This window comes from Narcine bancroftii, chromosome 10, assembly GCF_036971445.1.
Source record: "Narcine bancroftii isolate sNarBan1 chromosome 10, sNarBan1.hap1, whole genome shotgun sequence".
NCBI classification, from domain to species: domain Eukaryota; kingdom Metazoa; phylum Chordata; class Chondrichthyes; order Torpediniformes; family Narcinidae; genus Narcine; species Narcine bancroftii.
Genome location: NC_091478.1, coordinates 50,367,216 through 50,394,936, shown reverse-complemented (window position 1 = coordinate 50,394,936; position 27,721 = coordinate 50,367,216). Strand labels below are relative to the sequence as shown.

At 42.9% G+C, this 27,721-nt stretch overlaps 1 protein-coding gene and 1 long non-coding RNA gene across 3 annotated transcripts in view; one reads left to right on the top strand and one right to left on the bottom strand.

Moving 5' to 3' along the window:
- LOC138744554 (zinc finger protein 850-like) overlaps positions 1–23,219 on the bottom strand; it is a 73,598-nt gene extending 50,379 nt beyond the window's left edge. Inside the window, exons 1-7 of one of the 2 annotated variants that reach the window (XM_069900916.1) lie at positions 22,817–23,219; positions 22,560–22,713; positions 21,726–21,822; positions 21,360–21,410; positions 14,640–14,728; positions 10,864–11,735; positions 5,753–5,755 (exon numbers count right to left, since the gene is read on the bottom strand). In XM_069900916.1, the coding sequence (XP_069757017.1) occupies positions 5,753–5,755; positions 10,864–11,645 (785 nt within the window). In that variant the 5' untranslated portion in view covers positions 11,646–11,735; positions 14,640–14,728; positions 21,360–21,410; ... (1 more) ...; positions 22,560–22,713; positions 22,817–23,219. The remainder of the gene's footprint in view (positions 1–5,752; positions 5,756–10,863; positions 11,736–14,639; positions 14,729–21,359; positions 21,411–21,725; positions 21,823–22,559; positions 22,714–22,816) is intronic. The other variant, XR_011345619.1, reaches the window with a different exon arrangement.
- Positions 22,823–27,721, top strand: part of LOC138744562 (uncharacterized) — a 29,183-nt gene continuing 24,284 nt past the window's right edge. The window contains exon 1 of the long non-coding RNA XR_011345624.1: positions 22,823–23,336. This is a non-coding gene — a long non-coding RNA (uncharacterized lncRNA). The remainder of the gene's footprint in view (positions 23,337–27,721) is intronic.

Here is a 27,721-nt window from a genome sequence, read left to right as displayed (position 1 = left end):
TACAACCCAATCCAATAACTACTCTTTTGGGGTGTTATTGACCCAAACAGGGAGATTTTCTGTATTTGTACAATGGGTTGTGGCATTCTCCACACTATTGGCTCGAAGAGCCATCCTATTCAAATAGAAGCACTCTAGTCCTCCAACAATGTTTCAATGGTTTTCTCATATTATGTCTCGTTAAGTTTAGAAAAAAATAGATATCATGTATTTGATTCATCTGTGAAATTTGAAATCTGTGAAATCATGGTGACATTTTATGTTGTGGCAGCCCTAGTTGCTTTGCAGAGCCTATAGCACAGGAGAGGTTATAGCTGTATCCAGGTTAACTCAGAAAGAACACGCTGAACCCAGAAAGAATGACACAAACCCCAGTTGAGTGCCCCACTGAGCTTTATTGCTCTCACAGCCCTGCTTTTATTCTCAAGCTGAGAGGTGTGATCAAAGCCCCCTCAGCACTGATTGGGGCATTTGCGATCTGGTTTCCTTGATAGGAAAGTTAGGCTCCTTTAGTTGTGGCCAATTGGAGGGCAGCACTGCAGGCCTCATGCAGCCTGCTGGATGTCGTGTTCATCCTTTATTTTGTGAGGCAGTCCAAAGGGGCTGCGAGGGGTCGCCACAATGTCTTATTTTCATATGATTAAATATTTCTTATGTAATTAGATGTACTCACTCTTCCACAATTTTACTTTTTTTATTTACTTTATGAATCAAAAACTACAAAATATATGTAACCCTCAGGATGAGCTGTCTTTGTTCGTTGTTTTTTATTAGAGTGGGGGAGGGGTTATATGATGCTTTTGATTTTTTTTCATTTTCACCCATTGTAGTGGGGGGGGGTCGAGTTTATACTCTGAATTTTATATTAATATATGTGATATTGTATTTTCAGTTTCATTCCCTTTTCTTCATTGTACAAAGATTAAATACAAAGATTTGAGAAAAATAAAAGGAAATCTATTTGAGCAATGGTTTTTAAACTGCCCCCCAAACTCACATTCAAACTTAAGCAATTCCTTTGTGATCAGTAAGGGATTGCTTAAGGTGGTATGTGAGTGGGAAGGGAAGGTTGAGAATCACTGCTCTCGACCCAATTGTAACTGAAATATTTTGCTTGAGACAAATTGTCATTGGCCCATTTCCTTTGGAGTTATGAAACCATGCACATAACGAGTCAATTAGGGACAATTAAAACAGTGGTTTTCAAACTTTGTTTTTCCACTCACATACCACCTTAAGCAATCCCTTATGAAACACAGAGAACCTATGGCATAGGGATTGTCTAAGGTGGAATGTGAGTTTAGGGAGGCAGTTTTAAAACCACTGTATTAGAGTAATAACTTGAGTCTCAATGTGGACAAGATGAAGGAGATGATTGTGGACTTCAGGAGGACCAGGAATGACTGCCCTCCACTACACATCAACAACTGTAGTAGAGAGGATGGAGAGTACCAAGTTCCTTGGAGTTCCATGGCCACTCAACATCTCATTTGTCTGGTGGGGCGGGGGGGGGGGTGTCGTGGCCATGCAAAGGACTTAGTTGGACATGATTTGTGGTTGAGATCTCCATAAAGTATACTAAATAAAAGATTTTCTTCATCAAAAGGGCAGAGAACAAAGACTGACAAAGCTCCTATTCAACCTGGAACATCAGGTGAAAGTCCGAAAGAGAACAGGCAAAAATTGCGACGAAACTGGCAGAACCAGGTAAAACTGGGGAGTTGGGTCAAGAATTGAGCATCATCCTGGAAAAAAGGAGAATTTGAGAAACAGATTCATAAGGGTTGAAACTGTGATAATAAGAAATTGTTGAAGACTTGGAGAGAATGGGTCAAGCAGAGATGGAAATGATGAAAACATATGAAAAACCTGAGGCTTTGGAAAAAAAACCCAAAAAATGGGAGTTGGATAAACAAGGAGTGCTGGACAAAATTTACCATATGGAGAACTTTAGTTGATGGAATAATGTCCAAATCATTGGACTGAAGAAGGAAGAGATCTGGTGAACCTTTTTCAAAAATGGATCCCACAGGTGTTGGGAGGACAAATTTGGAGAAAAACTACTACGTATCAAGAGAGCTCACCAAACACTTGGACCCAGAAGAGCCAGTGATCAGAGACCAAGACCAGTTCTGGTGAGACCTTTCAACTACTGAGAACGGGACATAATTCTGGGAGCAGCATACGATTAATCTCAACAGAATAATGGTTCGCCCGAGATTCCGCAGGTCTTTTTGCGGGTTTTTGGGGCTCTACGTAGACGTCACCATCAGGGCAGGGACACTGAACATTTTTCTTAAAGGGGAAGAATCACTTTATGCTTTAAAAAGTCAAAGAGATTTTACTGTCAAAAAATATTGTTTGGGGGGGTGTGATGTGATGGCGTCAGGAGAAAACGTGGGAGAACTATTAAAAACCCATCTAAAAATTTTTAAAATATTTCAAAAATTGTTGACTGTATTGTTGAAGCACTCTACAAACAACTATGAGAAAAACTAAAACTCGAAACAGCAAAGAAAGCAGCCACTAAACAGTTAATTGTTATGGAAGGATATCGACCTACCTCACAAATGAAGCCTTCGGATTCTATTTCTCTTCAACCCCGACCACAGCACCAATCCAGCGGTAAGGTGTATACAACACTGGCGCCGACTTTGCGGACTGCTGCACAAGATGGCGCCAGTGCCCAACATTGACTTACTCCTGAGCAAGTGGACTAACTGCGCATGCACGAAATTTCACATGCGTGTTACAACCGAAATGGCCCAGGCTGCGGGGGGACCCGATCTCCTCAGTCCAGCGATACTCCATACCCGCAGTTGGGTCAAGGCAATTTTCATATCGATGTAGGAAGAAGAGGACATTGTTGGATTGGAAGAAGAGGTTGAACAACATATAGAAAAGGATACAGTTATATTTAAGGGTAGTCCGATGGTGTGACAGACTTCTAAGCTTAAATCTGATTCTCACCATTCAGATTCAACTTTATCTATTGTCTAAGCAAATGGAAAATTTGGCTGCACAAGTGAGTCAAGTATTTTCAATTATGAAGGAACAGTTTGCTGAAATGAAGGGAGAAATAGCTTCTATTAAAATGGATGTGGCAAAATGTTTGAAAGCAGTGGATAAAGTTCAGGATAAATTTAAGAAGATTGAAGGAGAATTTATTGACTGAAAAGATGATGTTGATCAGTGTAAAGAAAGGATGGGACAGATGGAGGATTCGTTTACTGGCTGGGAAATTCAGAAAAATGACTTGCTGAAGAAAATTTATGCTTTGGAGAATCAAATTTGGAGGAATAATGTTAGGATTGTTGGTCTTCTGGAAGATATTGAAGGTCCAGACCCGGTTCAGTTTTTTCAGAAATGAATTCCCGAGGTTTTGGGAACAGCACATTTCCCGAATGGTCTGGAATTGGATACAGCTCAAGAAGGGAGCTGCTTCCTGTTCAAGTTCCATGCTCTGTTTTGATTCAATGTTTGTGTTATCAGGACAAAGAATTGATTTTAAGACTTGCGGTACAGAATGCGAAAAGTAATCAGAAGTTAAGAATAATAGGTATTTTCTATGCTGATTTGAGTCAAGCTGTGATTAAACATCATAAAGAATTTAATTCAGCTAAAGCTGTTTTATGGAAAAAAGGGTACAAGTTTGCTTTTTGTTATCCTGCTGTGCTTAAAGTTTTCCATGGAGATTATCAATTTCAGTTTTTTTTCTGATGATACTGAAGCTCTACATTTGCTCATTCTTTACCTGATAATAAGCAGGTGCAAAGTTGAGACAGGTTCTCTCAACAGCTTATTGTGGTTCCAAAAGGGAAGAAAGGAAAGTGAGAGATGGAATCTCAACAGATGATTGATATTAGAAATTGATGATGATCAAGTTAATCGAGATTTGGAAGAAGCATTCCACACTTGAAATGATTTTTATGTTTTATTTTTGATTGTTCTGTTCGGGGAGGGGGGGTGGTTCAACTACCGATCCTTCCAAAATTGTCGGCCACTTTGTGGGATTTTTAACTCCCGTATAATTGAGCGATTTTTTTTTTTAAAGAGACTCTTTGTTTTTTCTTTCTTTTCTTTGAGGAGATCTTTATCTTTGTTTGTGTTGATGCCATGAAGAGGTGCTTCGCAATTTATGGTGGGATGTTTATAGAGACGCCTTATACCGAATTTAAATTTTGCTACTTTTAATGTTAACAGGCTAAATAATCCAATTAAGAGAAAGAAAGTATTAGCATATATTTAAAAAATTGATGTTACTTTTCTGCAAGAGACACATTTGACTGAAAAGAAACATCAGAAAATAAAGAGTTTGGGTTGGACAAGTTATAGCATCTTTTTTTAATTCTAAATTTGACTGAAAAGAAACATCAGAAAATAAAGAGTTTGGGTTGGACAAGTTATAGCATCTTTTTTTAATTCTAAAGCAAGGGGAGTTGCTATTTTGAGTAATAAGAAGTTAGCTTTTTAAAATGGATTCAGTTTTCGAGGGAGCTGGTAGACTTTTGACTGGTAATTGTAAAATAATTTCTGAACGTTGGACTCTAATGAATGTTTATGCTCCTAGATGATACACAATTTATGGTGGATTCCTTTTTTAACTTAAACCAGGCATATGATAAAATTATTGTAGGGGGTGATTTTAATTGCTGTTAAGACCCATTATTAGATAAGTCTCCCAAATCGATAATTAAAACTAAAATAGCTAAACAATTAATGGTATTAATGCAAGATATGAATTTGGTTGATATATGGAGAAAATTAAATCCTCAGGAAAAAGATTTTTCATTTTATTCATTTCATCTTGATTCCTTCTCTAGAATAGATTTATTTTTGGTATCAGCACAATTACAAGGTCGAGATTTTAAGGCCGAATATATGCCTAGGATTTTGTCTGATCATTCCTTGTTATTAATTACTTGTACTGCTTCAGAGAGAGTGGAGAATATTTATCATTGGCGATTTAATTCTTTTTTGTTGAAGGATGCTGAATTTAGTAAATTTATAAGGAATCAGATACAGCTTTTTTTGAAAATAAATACATAAATAAATAAATATAGTAAATTTGTTTTATGGGATGTCTTGAAAGCTTATTTACAGGGACAAATTATTAGTTATACTGTTAAAATAAAGAAACAATAAATAGCTGAGATAAGTAAATTGGAGAAGGAGATAGAGATTTTGGAAAAAGATTTAATGAAATTCTACAGAAGTTAAGAAAGCACATTTAGTTCATTTGAAATTATGGTATAATTTGTTACAAACATAAGTTTGAGAAATTATTACAGAGAACTAAACAGCGATATTATGAATTGGGTGAGAGAGTTCATAAAAGTTTTAGCGTGGCAGTTAACAGAACAAGCTTCTAGAACAATAAATGCTATCACACATGGTTCAATTATTATACATAAAACTCAGGAAATTAATGATGAGTTTTGTATGTTTTTTGAGAAATTGTATACTTCTGAAGTATTGGAAGATGAAGTGAAAATTGAATTTTTAAAATCTTGTTTAATTTGACCTTCCTTGAAGGACATGGTTATTAAGGATTTTGATGTTTCTCTTACTGTTAAAGAAGTGATGGAAGTCTCCAGGGGATGATGGTTTTACTTCTGAATTTTATAAGGAATTTCAGGACTTATTAATTTCTTTATTGATAGATGTTTTGGGGCAAGCAACGAAGACTGGTTCCTTTCCAGATTCTTTTTCCAAAGCTATTATTATGGTTATTCTTAAAAAGGATAGGAACCCACTAAAGGCAGGATCTATACTGAATGAAGATTACAAAATTGTTGCCAAGGTTCTGGCTAATAGATTAAATAAATATTTACCAGATCTGATTCATGTAGATCAGGCAGGTTTTATTAAGAGTTGATATTCAGCAGATAACATTGTAAAGTTGCTTTCTTTAATTAATATTTCTCAGGAGCGATAATAGAGTGGAATGGAGTTTTTTGTTTAACGTTTTGGAGAAGTTTAATTTTGGGCCTCTTTTTATTGGTTGGATTAAGGCTTTATATAAAAATCCTACTGCTAGAGTGTGACAAATGGACAGATGTCTTTACCTTTTATCGACTGAGGCTGCCCTTTGTCACCAGCTCTAGTTGCATTGGACATTGAACCTTTGGCTCAGATGATTAGACAGGATAGTAATATTAAGGTGAAAGCTGATGAATATAAAATAAGTTTGTTTGCTGGTGATGTTTTGATAAATTTAACACAGTATGGTGAAGTATCGGGATATAAAATTAATTGAGAAAAAAGTGAAATTATGTCTTTAGCTGAAATGGATTATAGGCACATTACAAAATTTAAGTGGTTTCATCGGATCAAATATTTAGGTATTATAATAGATAGCAATTATAACCATTTATATGAATTAAATTATTCACCTTTATTGTCTAAAATTAAATATGATTTGAATTGGTGTAAAGATGTACCTATAACAGTGATAGGATGTGTTAATTGTATTAAAATGAATATCTTTCCCTGAATTCAATATCTTTTTCAGTCTATGCCTTGCAGGGTTCCTCAAGTTTTTTTAAAAGATTTAAATGCTTTGGTGAGGAAGTTTTTGTGGAAAGACAAAATGGGCAAGGGTGTCATTACAGAAGTTAACTTGAAAGTTTTCAACTTCCTAATTTTCAGAATTATTATGAATCAGCACAGCTGAAATTTATTAATAGAATGTTTGAAGTGGATAAACCTTTAATATGGGCTAATATTGAATTAAAATATTGTTAAAACTTGGAGCCGGTGTATGGAATATATGCGGTTGCATCATTAAATACTTTTTTCTCCCACACACTGATGGCGTTGTCCCAAACCATGGCAAATAATTGAAGGGTGTTATGTTATTTGATCTCCTCTTCTTTTCTCTTCTTTCTTTCTTTTGGGGTAGTTTAGAGGGGGTTTGGGAGGGGTGGTGGGTTGTATGTGGAAAAATATCAAGTATGTGCTTGTATTTTTATTGTATGATTTATTACGATTAATAAATATAATTTTCAAAAAAAATATTGTTTTAAAGAAAATGGATAGAACATTAAAATTTATTAGTTTTAATAATAATGGATTTAACAGGTAAGTGAAGAGAGAACGAGTCTTGCCATACCTAAAAAAATTAAAGGCATATGTAGTCTTTTCACAAGAAACACATCTTAGCAAATTTGAACATGCAAAATTAAAAAGAGGATGGGTGGGGGAAGTAATATCGTCTTCATTTAGATCAAAAGCAAGAGCTGTAGCAATTTTAATTAATAAAAAATATACCAATAATAATAGGAGATGTAAAATGGATCAAACGAAGATTTGTAATGGCACACTATAAAATTTATAAAGAATTATGGCCATTTATAAATATTTACACCCCAAACTGTGATGATGAAGTCTTTGTGAAGGAGATTTTTTTAAAAACCACAGGGGGAAGACAAAATATATTGATTGGAGGAGATTTCAATTTTTGTTTAGATCCTACATTAGGCAAATCGCAAGAATAATAAAAAGACCGAAAGCTGCAAAAACGACACTATTATTTATGAAGGATTTAAATCTAATTGATATATGGAGGTGGCTCAACCCCCTAGAAAGAGACTATTTCTTCTACTCAAGGGTACATGACTCACATACAAGGATAGACTTATTTTTAATGTTTGCCCAGTTACAAAGTAGAATGGTAAAAACAGTGCAAGTCTTATCAGACCATTCACCATTAACATTAACTATCATGATAATGGAAAAGCAATCATGTACAGATGGTGTCTTAATGTTACATTATTAAAAAGGAAACATTTTGGCAGTTTCCGCAAAGCAGGACGTCAAGCGCTGAAGAGCTGGCTCTGAATGGGCAACTAAAGCGGCATCATCTGCAAAGAGTAGTTCACGGACAAGTTTCTCTTGTGTCTGCCAAAATGTTTGGCCTGGAAGTCAGCCTGAAGAAAACTGAGGTCCTCCATCAGCCAGCTCCCCACCATGACTACCAGCCCCCCCACATCTCCATCGGGCACACAAAACTCAAAACGGTCAACCAGTTTACCTATCTCGGCTGCACCATTTCATCAGATGCAAGGATCGACAATGAGATAGACAACAGACTCGCCAAGGCAAATAGCGCCTTTGGAAGACTACACAAAAGAGTCTGGAAAAACAACCAACTGAAAAACCTCACAAAGATAAGCGTATACAGAGCCGTTGTCATACCCACACTCCTGTTCGGCTCCGAATCATGGGTCCTCTACCAGCACCACCTACGGCTCCTAGAACGCTTCCACCAGCGTTGTCTCCGCTCCATCCTCAACATCCATTGGAGCGCTCACACCCCTAACGTCGAGGTACTCGAGATGGCAGAGGTCGACAGCATCGAGTCCACGCTGCTGAAGATCCAGCTGCGCTGGATGGGTCACGTCTCCAGAATGGAGGACCATCGCCTTCCCAAGATCGTATTATATGGCGAGCTCTCCACTGGCCACCGTGACAGAGGTGCACCAAAGAAAAGGTACAAGGACTGCCTAAAGAAATCTCTTGGTGCCTGCCACATTGACCACCGCCAGTGGGCTGATAACGCCTCAAACCGTGCATCTTGGCGCCTCACAGTTTGGCGGGCAGCAGCCTCCTTTGAAGAAGACCGCAGAGCCCACCTCACTGACAAAAGGCAAAGGAGGAAAAACCCAACACCCAACCCCAACCAACCAATTTTCCCTTGCAACCGCTGCAATCGTGTCTGCCTGTCCCGCATCGGACTGGTCAGCCACAAACGAGCCTGCAGCTGACGTGGACTTTTTACCCCCTCCATAAATCTTCGTCCGCGAAGCCAAGCCAAAGAAAAAGAAAAGAAGATTAAAAAGGAAGGATTTTTGTGAATTTATTCAAATACAGATAGAAATATTTGTGAAAACAATTTTCCTTCCACTGACAACAGTTTTCTAACATTGGATACACTAAAAGTTTATTTGAGGGGACAAATTATTTCTTACACTAAAAATCTTGAGAGAATATGCGAGAGAATTAACAAAATTGGAAAAAGAATATATCAGATATCAGGAACACATGAAAAATATAGATATTAGAGAACCAAAAATTACAATATTACACAGTACACACATAGAATGGGAAAAAATGATATTAAAAACTAAACAAAAATATTATGAACAAGGAGAATTTTGATATGTATATTTATGGGAAAAAAAGTAAAATATTCAAAAAAAAATCTCACTTGTCAGGAAGGCTTAACTGCACTTTCTGAGAAGACTGAAGCAGGCAATGCTACCAGCCACCATTATGTCAACCTTCTATAGGAGCTCTATCGAGAGCATTCAGGCCAGCTGCATTGCAGTGTGGTATAGATGCTGCAGAGAAAAAGATGAGAGGTCAATCCAGGAGGACCATAATAATAGCAGAAAGGATCACTGGAGTCTCCCTCCCTCTCCCCTCCTCCCCCCCCCCCCCCCACCATCGACATGATCTATCAAGATCGTTCTCTGAATAGGGCACACAAAATCGTTGAAGACCCCTTCTACCCTATACAAAGCATCTTTCAGCTGCTCCCATCAGGGAAGCGATACAGGAGTGTCAGAGTCAGCACCTCCAGGCTGAGGAACAGCTTCTTCCATGGGCAGTGAGAATGCTGAATGACCATAGGAACTGCTCACACTAACTATCTGAGACTCTCATATTCATGAAGCATACGTATTGTCTGGTTGTGTCTGCATGTTTTGCACCGCGGACCGGAGAACACTGTCATCAGGTTGTACTTGTACAATCAGATGACAATAAACTTGATTTGATTAAAGTATAACACAATGTTGTCCTTTCAGTGTTGAATGCTCTGCCCAGTGGTCACAGAGGAAAAGCAGTTTTGTATCAGATGAATGAAATTGATAATCCTAGCACCATCAAATAGACGTAGAAATTTTACCATAGATACTGGAAATTAAATTGGTGTTTCATTTTTTTCAGTCAATAGATTGAAGTTTTCCCCAAATCTTTGAGAAAGTCAAGAACTGCAGATGCTGGAATCTTGAGCTGGAGAGACTCAGCAGGTCAGGCAGCATCAATGGATGTTAAAGTTTCAGCTCAGACCCTTCATCGAGATTAGTGTGGAATGGGAAGGTATCAGGCATGAAAAGGAAAGGGGAGGAGGAAAAGAATGGTGATAGGGCATTGGACAGGTGAGACCACTGGGGAGGTCAGGATGGTTAGTGCAGCAGTTTTCAAACTGCCCCCCTAAACTCACATTCCACCTTAAGCAGCCCCTATGGCATAAATGCTCTATGATTAGTGTAGGTTAATGGGAATGTAATTTGAGGAGCTCGTATTGGCCTGTATGTCTACATTTCAAATAATTTAATTTAAACAAAGTTAGAACGTGCAGATAAAGGAGAGATGGAACTAGTGGAACCTGATGAGGTTAAAGTTACCTATAACTGGTACAATCAACATTCATGCCATTTGGTTTAGGGCTGTCCAGGAGGAATGTGATGCATTGTTCATTAGCTTCACCTTGGTGAATGGACAAGACCCAATGTCTGATCCCTTTTCAACAGCAAGGAGCTCTGAACCAGAGTAGGTCTGGAGCATATTTCCCACATCCTACTCAATTAACCCTCCACTTTACTGTTGGGGAAGAGGCACAAGATCAAAGTGTCCATTGCCACACTTCTAGTACTCCCACAATACAATTCTCCTATTATTCCTGAGCTCCAGACTAGTTATGAAAAGACAAAAAGCACACAATAGTTACAAGCTGATTTACTATTTAACCAAAATCTTAATGCATCCCAAATCCAGCATAATTAGATTAAAACAATCCAATGAAATGGCAGTCAATGCTTGTGTGAATTATCAGAGTCCAAGCTCTGCAGTCACTTGTGAACTCGCTGGTGTCTCAGTAGGGTGGACGATTGAGCAAATCCTTTCCCACACATAGAGCAGAAGAATGGTCTTTCCCCGGTGTGAACTCGTTGGTGCTTCTGGAGGTGCGATGAACGAGCAAAACCTTTCCCGCACACCGAGCAGATGAACGGCCACTCCCCCGTGTGAACTTGCTGGTGTGTTAAGAGAACCTTTTTGCTTTTGAAGCTCCTCTCACAGTCAGAGCATTTAAAGGGCCTCTGGTCAGTGTGAACCAATAGATGAGCTGTGAGTTGGGATGACTGAGTGAATCCCTTCCCACACTTGGAGCAGGTGAATGGCCGTTCTCCAGTGTGAGTGCGCCGATGCACAGTGAGATCAGATGATCGCCTGAATCCAGTCCCACAGTGAGGGCACCTGAATGGTCTTTCATCAGTGTGAATACGTTGATGGCATGTCAGTTCTCCTGAGCTTTTGTAACACTTCCCACAGTCTGGACAGTTAAAAGGTCTCTCATCAGTGTGTACACGTCGATGCTTCAACAGGGCAGAGAAATGAGTGAATCCCTTGCTGCACACAGAGCAGGTGAAGGGCCTCTCCCCAGTGTGACTGCGCCGATGAATCTCCAATTCAAAGGGGTAACTGAATCCCTTCCCACAATTTCCACACTTGCACGGTTTCTCTCCAACATGATTGTGCCTGTGCCTCGACAAACCAGATGCTCGGCTGAAGCCTCGCCCACACACGGAACACATGTAAGGCTTCTCCCCACTGTGAAGGGGGCTTCTTGCTTCCATGTTCAAAGGCTGACAAGATTCGATTCTTGGTGGATCATGTGACAATGCCACCTGCTGATGTTTGGCCACAAATCGTCATCTTCGGTAGCCCTAGAAAGTGAATTTAAAGCAGGAAAGAGAGTACGAGAGTATGCACAAAAAAACAAAGAATGAAACCAAGTGAAAAGAAGGTTGTGAAGTTGTATTTATGAAAGCAGCTGAATTCTTGAAACAATACCACAGAAAGCTCATCAATGTGCTTCAGGAGGAGGGAGCAAGATGGAAGAGGGTGACGGAAAGGAAATTGATACCTCAACAACTTCATCTGCATTTTGACAGTGCATACAAAATTGACAACCTATAGATCAGTGGTTCTCAACCTTTTTCTTTCCACTCACATACTGCTTTAAGTAATCCCTATGCCATAGGTGCTCTGTGATTAGTAAGGGATGGCTTCAGGTGGTATATGAGTGGGAAGGGAAGGTTGAGAATCACTGCTCTGGACTCAATTGTTACTGAAATATTTTGCTTGAGTAAAATTGTCATTGGTCCATTTCCTTTGGAGTTATGAAACCGTGCACCATGACATAACAAGATAATTAGGAACAATTAAAACAGTGATTTTCAAACTTTTTCTTTCCACGCACATACCACGTTAAGCAACCCCTTACAAATCAGAGAGCACCGATGGCATAGAGATTACTTAAGGTGGTATGTGCGTGAAAAGAAAGGTTGAGAACCACTGCTAAAGATCTTCAGCATTTGCCTGCTGTACAGGAATTCTTTTGGAGATAGCACATTTCATGATGTGATAATCTTGCACATGAAGGGAGGGCAAGAAAGGGGTGGGATAACCACCAGGTCTATAGAAGAAATATCAGGTGAGTTTTTCAGAAGTACACTGAGTATTCGGTGTAAATAATAATGGTGGCATGGTTGGTGCAGCAGTTAGTGCAGCGCATTTATAGTGCCTGTGATCAGGACCGAACCAGGGTTCGAATCCCGCGTTAAGGAGTTTGTACTTTCTCCCCGTGTCTGCATGGGATTTCTCTGGGATCCTCCAGTCTCCTCCCACCCTTTAAATTAATGGGGTGTAATTTGAGTAGCACAGACTCTTAGGTCTGAATTCACCTGTTACAGAGCTGTATGTCTAATTTAAAAATAGAAAGAGGGTTTCCGTGGGTGTGGCCAGAACAAAGATCAGTCCAACGAACAAGGGGAAGAAATATAGACAGTAATAGCTTCAGGGTATTCTATGGCGAGTTGAGCAGATCGGTGCTTCTGTTGTCAGAGGACAAACTGTCATGTTAAAAAGTAAACTATGGAAGGATCCACATACACAACAAGGAAAGTGGTCAGCCTTTCCTTTCAATTCAAGCCTGTGTTGTCCTGGTAACATTCTTGTGAATTGTTTCTGATAATTGGATGACCAGAATATGTTGTGCAAAAAGGAGATGTTGAACGCATGGAGCCAGATATGGTGTACCAAGTCAGAGACAGTACAGTAGAAGCAAATAAGGAAGAGATGATGTGCAGATTGAACCAGATGGGAAAGGCTAGGAAAGGCAAACCAAGGGATAAGAGCAAAACACAACCTACTTGAAGAACTCAGCACATTTAACAGCAGAGAGTCAAATTAAAATACTACATTTCTGGCCAAAATCCTTCATCAATCAAGAAGCAAGTGAACCAGGCTGATAGGTATATGGGTGATGGGCAGATGGAAGCAGCTGGAGGAAGGTGATGCAGATAGCAGGAGGGAGAGGGCTGGAAAAGGTGAACAAAAAAGACAGACTCTGGTAGGATGGGTGGGAGTGGGCTACCTGAAATTTAAAAGCTCAGAATGCATTACCATCAAATTTTCAGTACTCAAATGGGATACAAGAAGTTGTTCTCCTAGTTTGTGTTTGACCCACTATGGCAGTCGAGAAAGCAGAGGACAGAAGTCCCTGTAGGAATGGGAAAGGGAGTTAAAAAGGCATGCAACTGCAGCCTCATGATGGACATTGCAGATAGCGTGCTGTTGCTCCGCACAGCAACCATCTAGTCTACATTTGGTGTCACCAATGAAGAGGAGACCACATCACATGCACCAAATGCAAATGACCACACTGAAGGTGAATGTAAATCTTTAGCCTCACTTGAAAGGGGCTGTTTAGGTCTCAGGATGGTGGTGAGGGAGGAGGGTCAGGGATAAATGCCATTTCTCCCAAAGTTGAAGAGAGAAAGGGCCAAGGGACATGGAAAGGTGGGTGAGAGAGATGAGCTAACCAGAGTGTTGGAGCGAGAGTGGCTTTCTGCAGGCACCAGGAAGTGGTGGGAGGGAGGAAGATGGCATCCTGTTGGATTCGAGATTATCCTGTCCCCCACCTGTTTGTCCTTATCTGGTTTCACCTCTACCTCTCCCCTTTCTCTTTTATTTTTTCCCTTCCTGTTTTTAAACGCATCATCTATGGATCAGCACTGCACCTTCTACCTCACCCACCTGGCTCCATCTGCCCATCATTCCACCCCCCCCACCCCGTTCCACCAATCAACCTCTCATTTCCCCCCTCCCACTCCTTTATACAAGGCATCTTCTCTCTACACCCTCACAACTGATGCCAGTTCTCATCCTGAAACATCCTTTTTCCTCCACAGAGGTTGTTAGACCTGCCGAGTTCTTGGAGCAGTTTTTTTTTGGCGACCTTTTCAAGCATCTGCAGTGTCTTGTCTCCAGGAATTGTAGGACGGTCTTTCCTTTGTGCAGGAAGTTCACACCCTGTTCTGAACTTCACAAGGTCCATTTCCAACTACTTTCTTCCCATTCTACAGAAAAAAACTGTCACATTCATCCATTATTCCCACACATGCTCATCCAGCTTCATTCATACTTCATCCCAGTCCACCACATGGAAAGACAATGAGACATTTCACTGCATGCAACAGAGACATTTTCCCTTTTCCTGAGTTAAACAAGAGAGTCTGCAGATGCTGGGGTTGAGTGCAAAATACTAACATGCTGTAAAAACTCACCAGGTCATGCAGCATCCATAGGAAGCAAAGGGTAACCAGCGATTTGGGCCTGGGTTCTTCGTCAGGTACGAGTAAAAACAGGCAGGTGCCTAAATAAAAAGGTAGGGGGAGGACAGATGAGAAAGGGAGAAGGGAGGAGGAACACAAGCTAACAGGGAAGATGTCAAGCGGTGGGTATGGGCAAGAAGGTAGAACCGGAGATGTGTTGGGGGAGGGCATAGCTCTCTGATGGGAGTTGGAAGGGAGTTGAGAGCAGCACAAATGGAGACAGAGGGATGGGGAAAGAGACTCGATGGAGGTGTTTAACAGAAACTGAAGGAGGGTCCAATAGAGAGTACCCAGACAGAATGCAAAGTGTTGTTCCTCTAATTTCCAGGTATCCTCAGTTTGGCAGTGCACGTGGCCACAGACAGACATGTCGACGAGGGAATGGTGTATGGAATTAAAATGGTTGGCCACTCAAAGGTCCTTACGATTGTGGACGGGGCAAAAGTGCTCAATGAAACAATATCTCAGTCTGCATCCATTTTCCCTGATGCAGAGGAGGCCACATCTGGACTGCTGAATGCAGCCAATGAATCCTTCACTCAAGAGGACTGGTTGGGACCTGAAAGATGGTGAGGGGGTATAACTGCAAGCGTAGTATTTCTTACACCAGGGTGATGGGGGAAATTTGTCAGAAGGGATGAGTGGACGAAAAGGGGAGGGAAGGATGTCCAGTGATGGGATCAGGCGCTAAGTGCTGGAAATTGTGGAGGACAATATGTTTGATATGGAGGCTGATGGGGTGGTAGGTAAGGACAAGAGGAACCCTGTCCTTGTTGGATAACAGGGGTGAAAGGGGCCAGCGCAGATCCGTGGGTAATAGAGGAGATGCAGGTAAAGGCGGAATTTACTGGCAATAGAAGGAAAGCCACATTTTTTGAAGGAGGAGGACAATTCAGATGTTCTCGAATGGAAGACCTCATCCTGGGAGCACATCCTTCTTCCTGACTATGGCTTTTCCTTCATGGAGAAAGTGGACAGAGCATTTGATCACATCTTATCTATTCTTTGCCCAACTATTCTGAAGCCCTCTCCTGGGCAAAGCAAGGCCAAGGTCCCCTGGTCGTTACCTCTTACCCTTCACAATTCCTACCAGCTCCAACAAGATCCCACAACCAGATACCTCTTCCATTCACCTTGATTCTCCACATTTCAAGGGGACTCTTCCCTTCATGGCTTCCTAATCCTCTCTGCTGCCATGCCAACTACTCCACATCTTATAGATCTCCAGCATGTAAACACGGAAGATGTAAAATGTCCTTTCATCACTTCCCTTCTCTCCATCCAGGGACCCAGTCTTTTTCAACTGAAGCAACAATCTACAACCACCAGGCTAATAAAACATAGTTGGTGTTCATGACGTGGTATCCTGTAATGATGTAGATCACACATGTCAAACTCTGGCCCGCGATATAATTATATTTGGCCCGCAAGATCATTTCAAAAATGTATTAGAGGTGGCCCGCCCTGCAGCGAGAGCCGATTCTGTTTTTTGGTAATGTCACCCCAACCATCCTCCCCCTTCATTGCACATCCTTCCCCACCCCCTAACTATCCCCTCCCCCCTAAAACCACCCCCCTTAAAAGATGGCCAGAATATTCTCAAAAAGGAATCCAGAATGGTAAAGTTCCACAAACCTTCTGCTGGGAATCCTAACAACACCCGGGCATCAGATCCACGGGACGCGGAGGGAGCAAGAGTGTTGCAGGTTGACCGTGCAAACTTTGAGAACGGGGAAAACAAAATTGTAACACGAGAAGTCTGTCGATGTCATCAGCCAGCAAGCCAGTTGGAAGGCTCCCCTCACAACCAGTCACTTCTCCCACCTGTCGAGCGGTGCGGCAGATTGGCGAGCGCCTGTGATTTCCTGTCGGCGCGACGGACATGGCAGGCTGCGCACGGCCTCCGCTGTTCCGCAAAGGCTGATCAGCAGCGCGCTGGGCCTGAGTGGGTGGGTAAGCAGGGGTGGGCAGAGGGTGTAGGTGAGGAGTAATGGGCAGGGGAAGTTATGGTGGTGCGAGGGCCAGTTAGAGGGAGGGATGAGTAGAAGGAGGGGTGGATAGGGAAGAGGTAAAAGGGGAGGGGCAGGGCGAGTAGGGGAGGGGTGATTAGAGGGTGAGACGGGTAGAGGGAGGAACAGGTTGAGGGGAGAGGTAGTAGAGTGGTGTGTATAGGATGGGGTGGGGAGAGGTAGAGCGAGTGGAGTGAGGGGTGAGTAGAGGTTGGGTAAAGGACTGGTCAGGTAGAGGGATGGTGGGTCGAGGGTGAATAGAGGCCTAGAGCCTGAGGAGTGAGCAGGAAATGCTGAGTCCTGATGCAGGCCAAAATGGACACAGCCTGTGAATGCTGACTACATCTCCACAGGGACCAAATATGTTTCCCTCAGGTCAAGCAAAGGGTGAACTTGAGCTACATACTCCTGACCTGTAACATTATCCTCCTAAAGTTATATCCTAAAGATTAACATTACATATGTTGAAAGAAGAGAAAACATGCAGATGTTGTTGAAAATTTTCAATAAATATTTAGTTCGGCCCTCGACTTAGTCCAAGTTTTTAAATTTTGGCCCTCCGTGAATTTGAGTTTGACACCCCTGATGTAGATCAAGTGATTGTTTTGTACAGCACTTGAATTCAGCATGCAGGAATGATGTGAACTTCCATTCCTACTCTGGCCAACCTGCAGCAATGAGTTGCAAACCAGGTTTTGGAAGAATGCCTCATGGAATGATAATGAATTGTCCATCATTAGGCCACTTGATCAGGATGTTTCACTATACGCCATTTATACATGAAATTGGATGAAATTTGATCTGTTGGCATGTCCCATAACCCATCTATTAATAATATTTAACAAATATAATCAGTGTTCACCATTGGCATTAATCCAGCGAACCTACCTTCCTTTACCACTTCCCTATCTCTTCAAGTTACATTTTTATCTCACATTCTCAGTTCTGATAAAGGATGCTTAACCTGAATGTTAACTGTTTCTCTTTGAGTGAAACACCCTGAAATGCTGAAGGAACTCAGCCAGTCTTTTCAGGATCCACAGGAGACAAAGATATATTGCCAACGTCTCGGGCTTGAGCCCTTCAAGAAATAAGCAGAATAAATCAAAAGCAGGAAATCTCAGAAAGTCACTGAATTCAAACAGTGGGGGGAGAAATCAGATCAACAAAAGGTGTTAATTGGATATGATTTGGAATGAGGTAAGAATTGATATTTTTACATTTAGACAGGAAGATATACTGCACAATAACAGACCATTTCAACTCACGAGTCTGTGCCACCCAATTATCTACATTGCCAGTACGCTTTGAACAGTGGAAGTGAACTGGAACCCCCGTGGAAAACCCACACAGGCACAGAGAGGACGTATAAACTCCATACAGACAGCACGGGATTTGAACTCCAGTCCGATCACTGACACTGTAAAGGCATTGTACTAACCGCTATGCCATCCCTTTGTGTGAAAGGAGATGGAATAGACAGAGATAGGGAAAGGTGGCGATATTAGTGGGGGAGGGGTGGGGTAAGGTGGTTCAACAAAACACATAAGTTGATATTAATAACATCTGCTTGGAAGGTGCCCAGTCAGAAGATAAGGTGTTGTTCCTCCAATTTGTGGGTGGTCTCAGATTGATGGTGCATGAGACCATGGACAGACATAATGGCAAGGGAATGGGATGGGGAATTGAAACAGGCGACCTCTGGGTGATCCACGCTATTGTGACAGAAAGAACTGAGCTCAACAAATCAATCTCCTAGTCTGTGTCCAGTGTCTCCGATGTAGAGGAGACCACAGTGGAAGTACTGGATGCAGTAGATGACCACTGCAGATTCACAAGTGAAATGCTGCTTCTCTTGGAAGGACTGTTTGGACCCCAAATGGAGGTGAGGGAAGAGGTGTAGGCACAAGTGGTGCATCTCCTGTGGTCATAGGGGATTGGTGGTGAGGGAGATGTGGACCAGGGTGTCATGGAGGGAATGGTTCCTGCAGAATGTGAAGAGGGAAGGAGAAGGGAGGGTAATATATGTCTAGTGGTGGGATCATCTATTAGGTGGCGGAAATGGCGGAGGATGTGTTGGATGTGGAGGCTGGTGGGGTAGTAGGTGAGGACGAAAGGAATCCTGTCCTTGTTCCATGTGGGGGAGAAGGGGGCCAGGGCAGATATGTGGGTAATGGAGGATATGCGGATGAGTGCTGGGCTGATGGTAAAGGGAAAGCCACGTTGTTTGAAGAAGAAGGAGGACATCTCTGATGATCTGGCATGGAAGCCCTCATCCTAAGTGTTGATGTGATGGAGATGGAAGGATTGAGAGAATGGAATCCTTATGGGGACAGGGTGCAGTCAAGGTGTCTGTGGGAGTTGGTGGGTTTATAGAAGATGTCTGTCAAGAGTTTGTCACCCAAGAAGGAGACAGAGAGATCAAGGAAAGGGAGAGGGTTGCTAGAGATGGACCACATTATGGTTAGGGTTCACATTAGTGAATTTGAGGTCAGGGTGGAAGTTGGCAGCAAAGTCAACAAGCTCATCATAGGTACATGAGGCAGCACCAAAGCAGTCATTGATGTAGCAGAGGAAGAGATAAGGGGCCTTGCCTGTGTAGGCTTGTAGCATGGATTACTCTAAGCAGCCAACAAAAAGGCAGGCATAGCTGGGGCCCATGCAGGTACCCACGGCAACCCCTTTAACCTGGAGAAAGTGAGATGAGTCAAAGAAGAAATTATTGAGAGTAAGGACAAGTTCTGGCAGCCGGAGGAGGGTGGTGGTGGTGGAGGGGAATTGGTTGGGACTATGGTCCAGAAAGAAATGAAGGGCTTTGAGGCCTTCAGTATGGGGAATGGAGGTGCATAGGGACTGGATATCCATGGTAAATATGAGGTGATCAAGTTCAGGGAACTGGAAGTTGTTGAAGTGATGGAGATGTGTGGTGTCCCAGATGTAGGTAGGGAGGGGCTGGACCAGGGAGCACAAAACAGAGTCAAGGTAAGCAGAGACCAATTTGGGCAGACAGGAGCATGTGGACACGATGGGTCTGTCAGGACATTTGGGTTTGTGGACCTTTGGTTGGAGGTTGAATCAGGTGATACTGGGTTGGGAAACAAGAAGGTTGGACGCCATGCCAGGGAGGTGACTGAAAGTGACAAGATCAGAGATGGTACGTGATACAGTGGTTTGATGGGGTCCTGTTGGAGGAGTAAGTAAAAGGAGATTTCTGAGAGTTGTCATCTGGCTTCGGCCAGATAGAGATCAGTGCGCCAGACTACAACAGCACCACCCTTGTCTGTGGGTTTGATGGTGAGGTTCGGATTGGAGTGGAGGGCCAGGTGCTCTGAGGGGGTGAGATGGAATGAGTAAGGGGAGAAGTGAAGTTGATACGGCTGATGTCACAGTGGTAGTTGGAAATATAAATGTCCAGAGCAGGTAAAGACTGGAAAAAGTGTCCAGGAGGAGGAAGCGTTTTAAAACAGGAGAAGGGATCTGTAGTGGGGAGTGGAGAGTTGTGGTTGTAAAAGTAAGCTTGGAGACAGAGCCAGTGGAAGAAGAGTTCAGCATCATGGCGTAAGGTGAGAGCGAATAGGGACAAAGGTGAGGCCTCGACTGAGGACAGACCATTCAGTCTTCACAAGGGGAAGGTTGAACGGGATAGTGAAGACCAGATAAGGGTTCAATGGTGTGGAGGGTGTCAGGGAGTGAGGAGGAGGGTAGGAAAGGTCCAAGATAGGGTGGGGAAAGTCAAAGGGTAGAGAGAGGCCCATGTACTCTGGAAGCCATGGTGGGAGTTCTCAACAGAGACTCGGTCCTGTAGGTCACCAGGGCCAAGGTAGAAACCCACATCCGAAGCTCGGTTCTGTAGCTCACAAGGTTCAGTGTGAAAGTTCGTGTTGGAGGCTCAGTCTGTAGATTGCTGGGGCCAAGGTGGAAACCCCATGTCAGAAGCTTTGTCCTGCAGTTCTGCCTATTCTCCATTCTGCCTGTTTATCTTTCAATACCTACAGCCTGACTTGTTCAGTGTTTTTATGTTTCAGATTTCTATCACCTGTAATTTTATTTTCATTTTACAAGGGACAGTTTTTTCCATCCATGATGTCAGGAACAAGGACATCATAGAAAAATTGCAGAGGATTCAGAATGGTGTAGTGCAGAAGGGGGAAATACACTTGAATTGCCAAATACCATGTTTATATCCAGATCACTCGTACTGTTATGCAGCACAGAATACATAAATAGGAGGACAGTGCAGATGAATGCATGGGTTGAGAAATGGTACAAGAAGAATTGCTTCAGATTCCTAGGGCATTGACAGTGGTTCTGGGGAAAGTGTGTCCGTGACCCTCCAAATAAGTTGCACCTTTACAGGGCCAAGGCTTGCAACTACAGGGTTCAATTAACGTGGCCAAGGGTGGGTGGAGAGAGGGAATGGAAAGAAGGGATGTTAAACATTTATTCAGAAGAGACAAAAATCAGAAGTAATTAAGGGGAAAACATTAGCAAGATACTCTGGAAAACACACCAAATGAAGGCTGGGAGATACAGGATTCTGACGTACTTAGTAGTACAGCTGCTTAACGTCCATGATATGTTCTGTGAAATTGGGCATTATGTGATCTAGATGTTGTATGAACACTATATTATACACTTAGCAAAGCTATATGGGATACTGTACCTGTTAACTTTTCATTTGTAAGTAGGAATCAGTGTGGGGATCGACACAGAGCTGTGGGGAGAGAACGGGGCAGTGAGATCAGTTGGGGAACTAACAAGGGGCTGTGAGGAGAGAGCGGGGCAGTGGGCTCAGCGTGCCGAGTGCCCCGGGGCAGTGGGGAGAGAGCGGGGCAGAGTGACACAGGGATGTGGGGAGAGAGCAGGGCAGTCAGATCAGTTTGAATATACAGTACTGTATACAATTTCCTATATCTAGCGATTGATTTTTGTAAATTGCTGCGGACTTGCTCGTGGTAAATGAATAAGGATGGGACCATGGAGTATATGCAGTCAGACAAGGCCTGAACGGACGTTCAGTGGTACATACCTGTATATGCCCAAATGCAAGATACAAGGTTGAAGGCTCAGATATGGTCCAATGGACTTGTGGTATTTAGACACCTGAAAAGATGTTGATTCAATTCCTGAATCACAACATTAATAGGTAAATTAATCAGCATTAAGTTATTGGTTACATAGTTTTCAGAGCAGATAGATTCAGGAATGTATGAGAAGGAGCATAAATGAGGCTATATGGACAAAGGACAAAAACGAAGCAATCAGACGGATGGATATCCAAAAAATCAAAGGGTGTTAGAAGAGCTTCTGACTTGGACATGAACTAAAGTAACCTAGCATTTCCATTACACAAAAAGAAGAGGACAGCACAGTTTTTTTGTTTCTATCTGATGAACGTTTGAATTTTTGATGAAGTGTTAAAGAAGGGTCTGTATTTCACATAATCTACATGGCTCTTTAACAAGACCACATCTTAAAATCACCAATAAAAAAAACCCAAAGTATTTGATATAGAGAAGTGTGGCAAATTAATCCAAAACAGATTTAATGCAGGAAGCAAAGGATAATGATTAATATACATTTTTGGAACTGGACAGCTGTTACTGGAGGAGTTTCACAGACCATATTGAATTCTGAAACCAAATGTGCTTTTAAACATTACATGGCACTTAAACGTGGTCGAGTTCAAAAGTACCTTAACCTCTAAAGTAAATGACTAAACACCTTCCACATTCAACACAACTCCTGATGTAAACGACAATTTTTGTTGCAAAACTGCATTAAATTATCCCTCCAGAGTTCCAATCTATCAGTGTCCCAACGCCACCCTAAATCCGCCTAAAACCACGCTATCCAGATAGACCTTTTGTGTCAGACTGCATTTATCCTCACGACCCCATTTCTTCCTCCGGTGACTCGCTCCTGTTCGCACCCCCGGTCCAGCCAGCCAAGCCCCTTCTCACTTACATCCGTAACACTTCTTTCAAGTATCTGCAGTTTTATTTGTAGATTCAGTTCTATGCACAAAATAATGAATAAGAAAAAAAAACAGGGCATGAAATCAACGCAGAAAATTATGGAAGTTGCAGCTAATGCAGACAGATATCAGGAAGAACATACCAAGGCAGTGGACTAATGGCTGCTGCAGGGCCCACAATCCTCCGCGCGAGAAACCGCTCCAACCCGGGTATTGATGTTCCTGGCGGGTTGTGCGCATGCTTCCCTGGGCCGCGGTGCATTCTGGAAGCGCCCGGTTCCCTGTCTTTTGTAGTGGGTCGGACTCGGCGGAGACAAACGGAGTTGATGGGTAGGATGGCAGAAGCGCTGCGGCATGGAGGGAATGACGCCGGGCCCTGCCGCTCTCCTTCGCCGCCTAAGTTCGTTACCCGAGGGCTGCCTTCGCGCTGCTGAGTTTCCCGCACCGCACTCACATGGCGCATGCACCGCGCTGGAGAGTGTCTCGGGCCGCGCATGCGCGCCTCCGTCCTCCAGCTCACTGGGCTGTGTGTGGAGGTCCCCAGTTCAAGGTGTCATCAAAGAGCAGGCAGGCGTCATAATTAAAGGCTAAGGGACAAAATGGGAGGGGAGGAGTACAGACCTATAGCCAAAAGATGTTATTTTGGATCTGATAACAGGAAAGGTGAGAGGAGACTGGGAAAGGGGAAGAGAAACAACTGGAGGGAAGAAGGTGGTGGGCTTAGGGTCAGGGTCAGGGTCAGGGTGGGGGTGGGGGGGGGGTCCTTAATGGAAAGCGGAGAAGTCGACGTCAATGCTTCATCTTTACTGTGGCATCAACCCCAATACACCTCCATCCCCCATACCAAAGGCCTCAAAGTCTTTCATTTCCATCTCAACGACAGACCCAACCAATCCCCCTCCACCACCACCTTCCTCCGGCTGGCAGAACTTGTCCTCACCCTCAATAATCTGCTTTGACTCATCGCACTTCCTCCAGGTCAAATAGGTACCCATGTGAGCCCCAGCTGCGCCTGCCGTTATGTTGGAGCATTCCATGCCCCTCAACTCTTCCTCCACTTCATTGATGACTAGTGCTGCTTGTTAATTCGTTGACTTTATCCACTTTGCTGCCAACTTCCACCCTGACCTCAGATTCACTTGGTCCATCTCTAGCAACCCTTTCCCTTTTTTCAGTCTCTGTCTCCATCTCAGCAGACAAACTCTCAACAGGCATCGCCTACAAACCCACCAACTCCCACAGCTACCTCTATTTCACCTCCACGTCCTGTCTCCTGTAAGGATTCCATTCCTTTCTCTCAATTTCTCTGTATCTGTCGCATCTGCTCCCAGGACAAGTTCAAATCATCAGAGAAGTCCTCCTTCAAACGATGTGGCTTTCTAGTTCTCTCTCTCTCTCTTCCCTTTTCCCTCTGTCTCATTTCACGGAACCAAAATTATTTCTCATATTTCCTCATTATATCCAATTAACACCCTTTGGCTTTCGGTCTGGACTGCTTTAGTTCTCCCTGAATCTCCAGTCTTTAATTAAGATGCCTGCCTGCTTTTTATTTATACCTGAAATGTCGGTAATGTATCTTTACTTCCCATGGATGCTGTGAGATTGGCTGGGTTCCTCCAGCATTTCTGTGCATTTTTAGTGTTCTGTGCGGTTTCATGAGGAGTGGCAACAGGGAAAGGCTATTAGAACCATCTGCTAACTCTGCCATTTCATAGAATTGGAACTGATCTTTTATCTCAATGCCACTTTCCAATATAATTATGCATAAATAGAAGCAGGAGTTGACCAACTAGCCTGTTGAGCTTGCTCTGCCATTTCATAGAATTGGAACTGATCTTTTATCTCAATGCCACTTTCCAATATAATTATGCATAAATAGAAGCAGGAGTTGACCAACTAGCCTGTTGAGCTTGCTCTGCCAATGGCTAATCTGATGGGTTCACAGAGAGAAGAACCTGGACACAAGTGTTACAATCAAAGGTAGCTTTATTCTTTCTTTTCTTTCTTTGGCTTGGCTTCGCGGACGAAGATTTATGGAGGGGGTAAAAAGTCCACGTCAGCTGCAGGCTCGTTTGTGGCTGACCAGTCCGATGCGGGACAGGCAGACACGATTGCAGCGGTTGCAAGGGAAAATTGGTTGGTTGGGGTTGGGTGTTGGGTTTTTCCTCCTTTGCCTTTTGTCAGTGAGGTGGGCTCTGCGGTCTTCTTCAAAGGAGGCTGCTGCCCGCCAAACTGTGAGGCGCCAAGATGCACGGTTTGAGGCGTTATCAGCCCACTGGCGGTGGTCAATGTGGCAGGCACCAAGAGATTTCTTTAGGCAGTAGCTTTATTGTACACATGGGAAACAAACAAGGGAAGATACTTGTATAGATATTCACATCGGACCCAGGATGGACTCTGATACCAGTGGCTATCTTCTACGCTGTGAGAAAAACTATAATGGTGCAAGCAGGCACATTGGGCACAAAGGACTCTAATACTGGCGGATACTCCTGCACATGTACACACTTCACTAACTGGGACTTTCAAACACATTCCCAATTCCCTGCACCAACAAGGCTGCAGCTCTCTGCAAGCATTGATCTATTGCAGTTCTAAGGTAGTGGACACCTTATCCGTGACTCCTCCAGCGATGTCCACAGTAACGACTTGGCGTGGAGTGATGTCCAGGACTTGGGCCAAGAGGCAGAAAGAGAGAAATGTGGTATTCCTGATCTGAGCTGGGTGTCTCGCCCATGGTGACACTGAGTCATTTAAATGAGCCAGCAGTAAGGTGTGCACTAATGGGTGGCTGGAGTCCAACCTTGATTGGCAGGTGATGCAACCTCCAAATAAGTTTCATACAGGGAGGTCACATGACCATCAACAATCCACAATGTTCCAGACAGGGAGACCACGTGTTTCTCCACAATCCACCTATAACACTCGTGGACACAGCAGCACTCACCTGGCTGTTCCTGAAACTCTTAATACCCAGTCTATTCATACCTAAATCTATCTATGTCCTGCAGCAGGCAAAACTTAAAGTATATCTGTATGAATGTATTATTATGTAACAAGAAAAGGAACCTTGAAAGTTAAGTACATTTAATGAGGCAATCTCTCCTGCTTCTGTCAGCAGAATATTGCACAAATGCACTTGAGAAAAGCAGTTCCTTCTCATAGAACACTACAGCACAGTTTATGCCCTTTGACACTCAATGTTGTTTCAACCCATATATTCCTCAAAAAGTACTGAATCCTACCTTATAACCCTTCCATGTGCATGTCCAAGAGTTTCATTTGTCTTAATCCTTGGAATCTTGAGGATATGTCCCTTGTTCTCACCTCACTACATAGAAAGAGAGAGAGATAGAAACATTTTTGACCACAGCAGAGGTATCCAAGACCATAGATTAAGGGCAAGGAGTACAAGGTTTCAAAGAAATCTAAAGAATTTTTTAAGCTAGAGAGTATCTGAAATGTGCAACCTGCCTGACAAGTTGTTGGAGGCAGGTAATGTCATTAAACTTGAAAAGCATTGGGACAAGTACTTGAATTCCAGAGACATATTTGGCTATGAACTAAGTGCTGTTGAATAGCATAAATAGGCACTGAATGGTTAACAGAGACATGGTTGGACTGAAGGGTCTGTTTCTGTGTTGTAATAAGTCATAATTCAATGTGATTGATTCTCATACTGAGCCTGTTTCTAGTTTCTTCTGGTGCCAGTTAACTCTTCCAGGCTCTTTTGCCTCTTTTTCTCCATTTTTGTGCTGCCTCTGGAAAATTAGTTTTGAGTCTCTAAACACAGCAACAGAAAACTTTGTCAGATCACTGTCCTCCATCTCCGCTAAGCTGCAATCCTACCAGCCTCTACATGTCATAGGCCCATCGAACTTGCTCCACCATTCAATAAGATCATAGCGGATCTAGCCTTTGACAGCTTCACCTCCCTGCCTTTTGATTATGTCCCTCAACTCTCTTTGCAAAAATGCATTTAGAACAGTATAGGCCCTTTGGCCCACAATATTTTGCCATCCTTTAGACCTTCCCTTCCACATAACCCTCCACTTTAAATTCATCCATATGCTTGTTTCATTGTCTCTTGAAAATTACCAATGTATCTGGATCCACCACTGACCTGGGTCGTGCATTCCACTCACCAATCACTCTTGAGTAAAAAAAACCTTCCTCTAATATCTCCCTTGAACTTCCCACCCATTACCTTAAAGCCATGTCCTCTTGTATTGAGCAGTGGTGCATACCTCTATCATATCTTCCTCCTTTCCTTAATCTCTGCTCATAATGCATACTCTCTAAACCAGGTAGCATCTTGGTAAATCTCCTCTGCACCCTTTCCAAGACTTCCACGTCTTTCCCATAATAAGGCAACCAGAACTGGACACAGTTCTCCATATGTTGCCTAACCAGAGTTTTGTAGAGCTGCACCATTACCTTGAAGCTCTTAAACTCACTCCCTCATTTTATGAAAGCTAACACCTCATAATCTCTTAACTGCCCTGTCTACCTGTGAAGCAACTTTCAGGGATCTGTGGACATGGACCCCCATATGTGACCTTTTCTACATCAGGGAGACTCAATACAGACTGGGAAATCATTTTTCTGAGCACCTTCACTCTATTCAACAGATCCACAACTTACTGTCCTGCAGGCAATAATCAGTGAAGATTGGTGACAGCTTCTCCTCCACGATCATCCTAAACATCAGCTCCCCACAAGGCTATGTATTTAGTCCCCTACCACTTGCACTCCCAAACACAATCCTAACTCCATCTCTACATTTGGAAATGATACCACCCTCGTAGGTCGGTTCTCAAACAATGATGTCGGTTTATTCAAGGGAGATAGAGGGGTGAGTGGTTTTGGGTATAGGACCACAACCTAGAACCATAGAACACTACAGCACAGAAAATGGGCCATTCAGCCCTTCTAGTTTGTGCCGACCACCACTTTGCTAATCCTAATGACCTGCCCTGCTCCATAACCCTCCAGACCTCTAATGTCCATGTATCTATTCCAATCTATTTTAAAAAAGATTGAGCCTG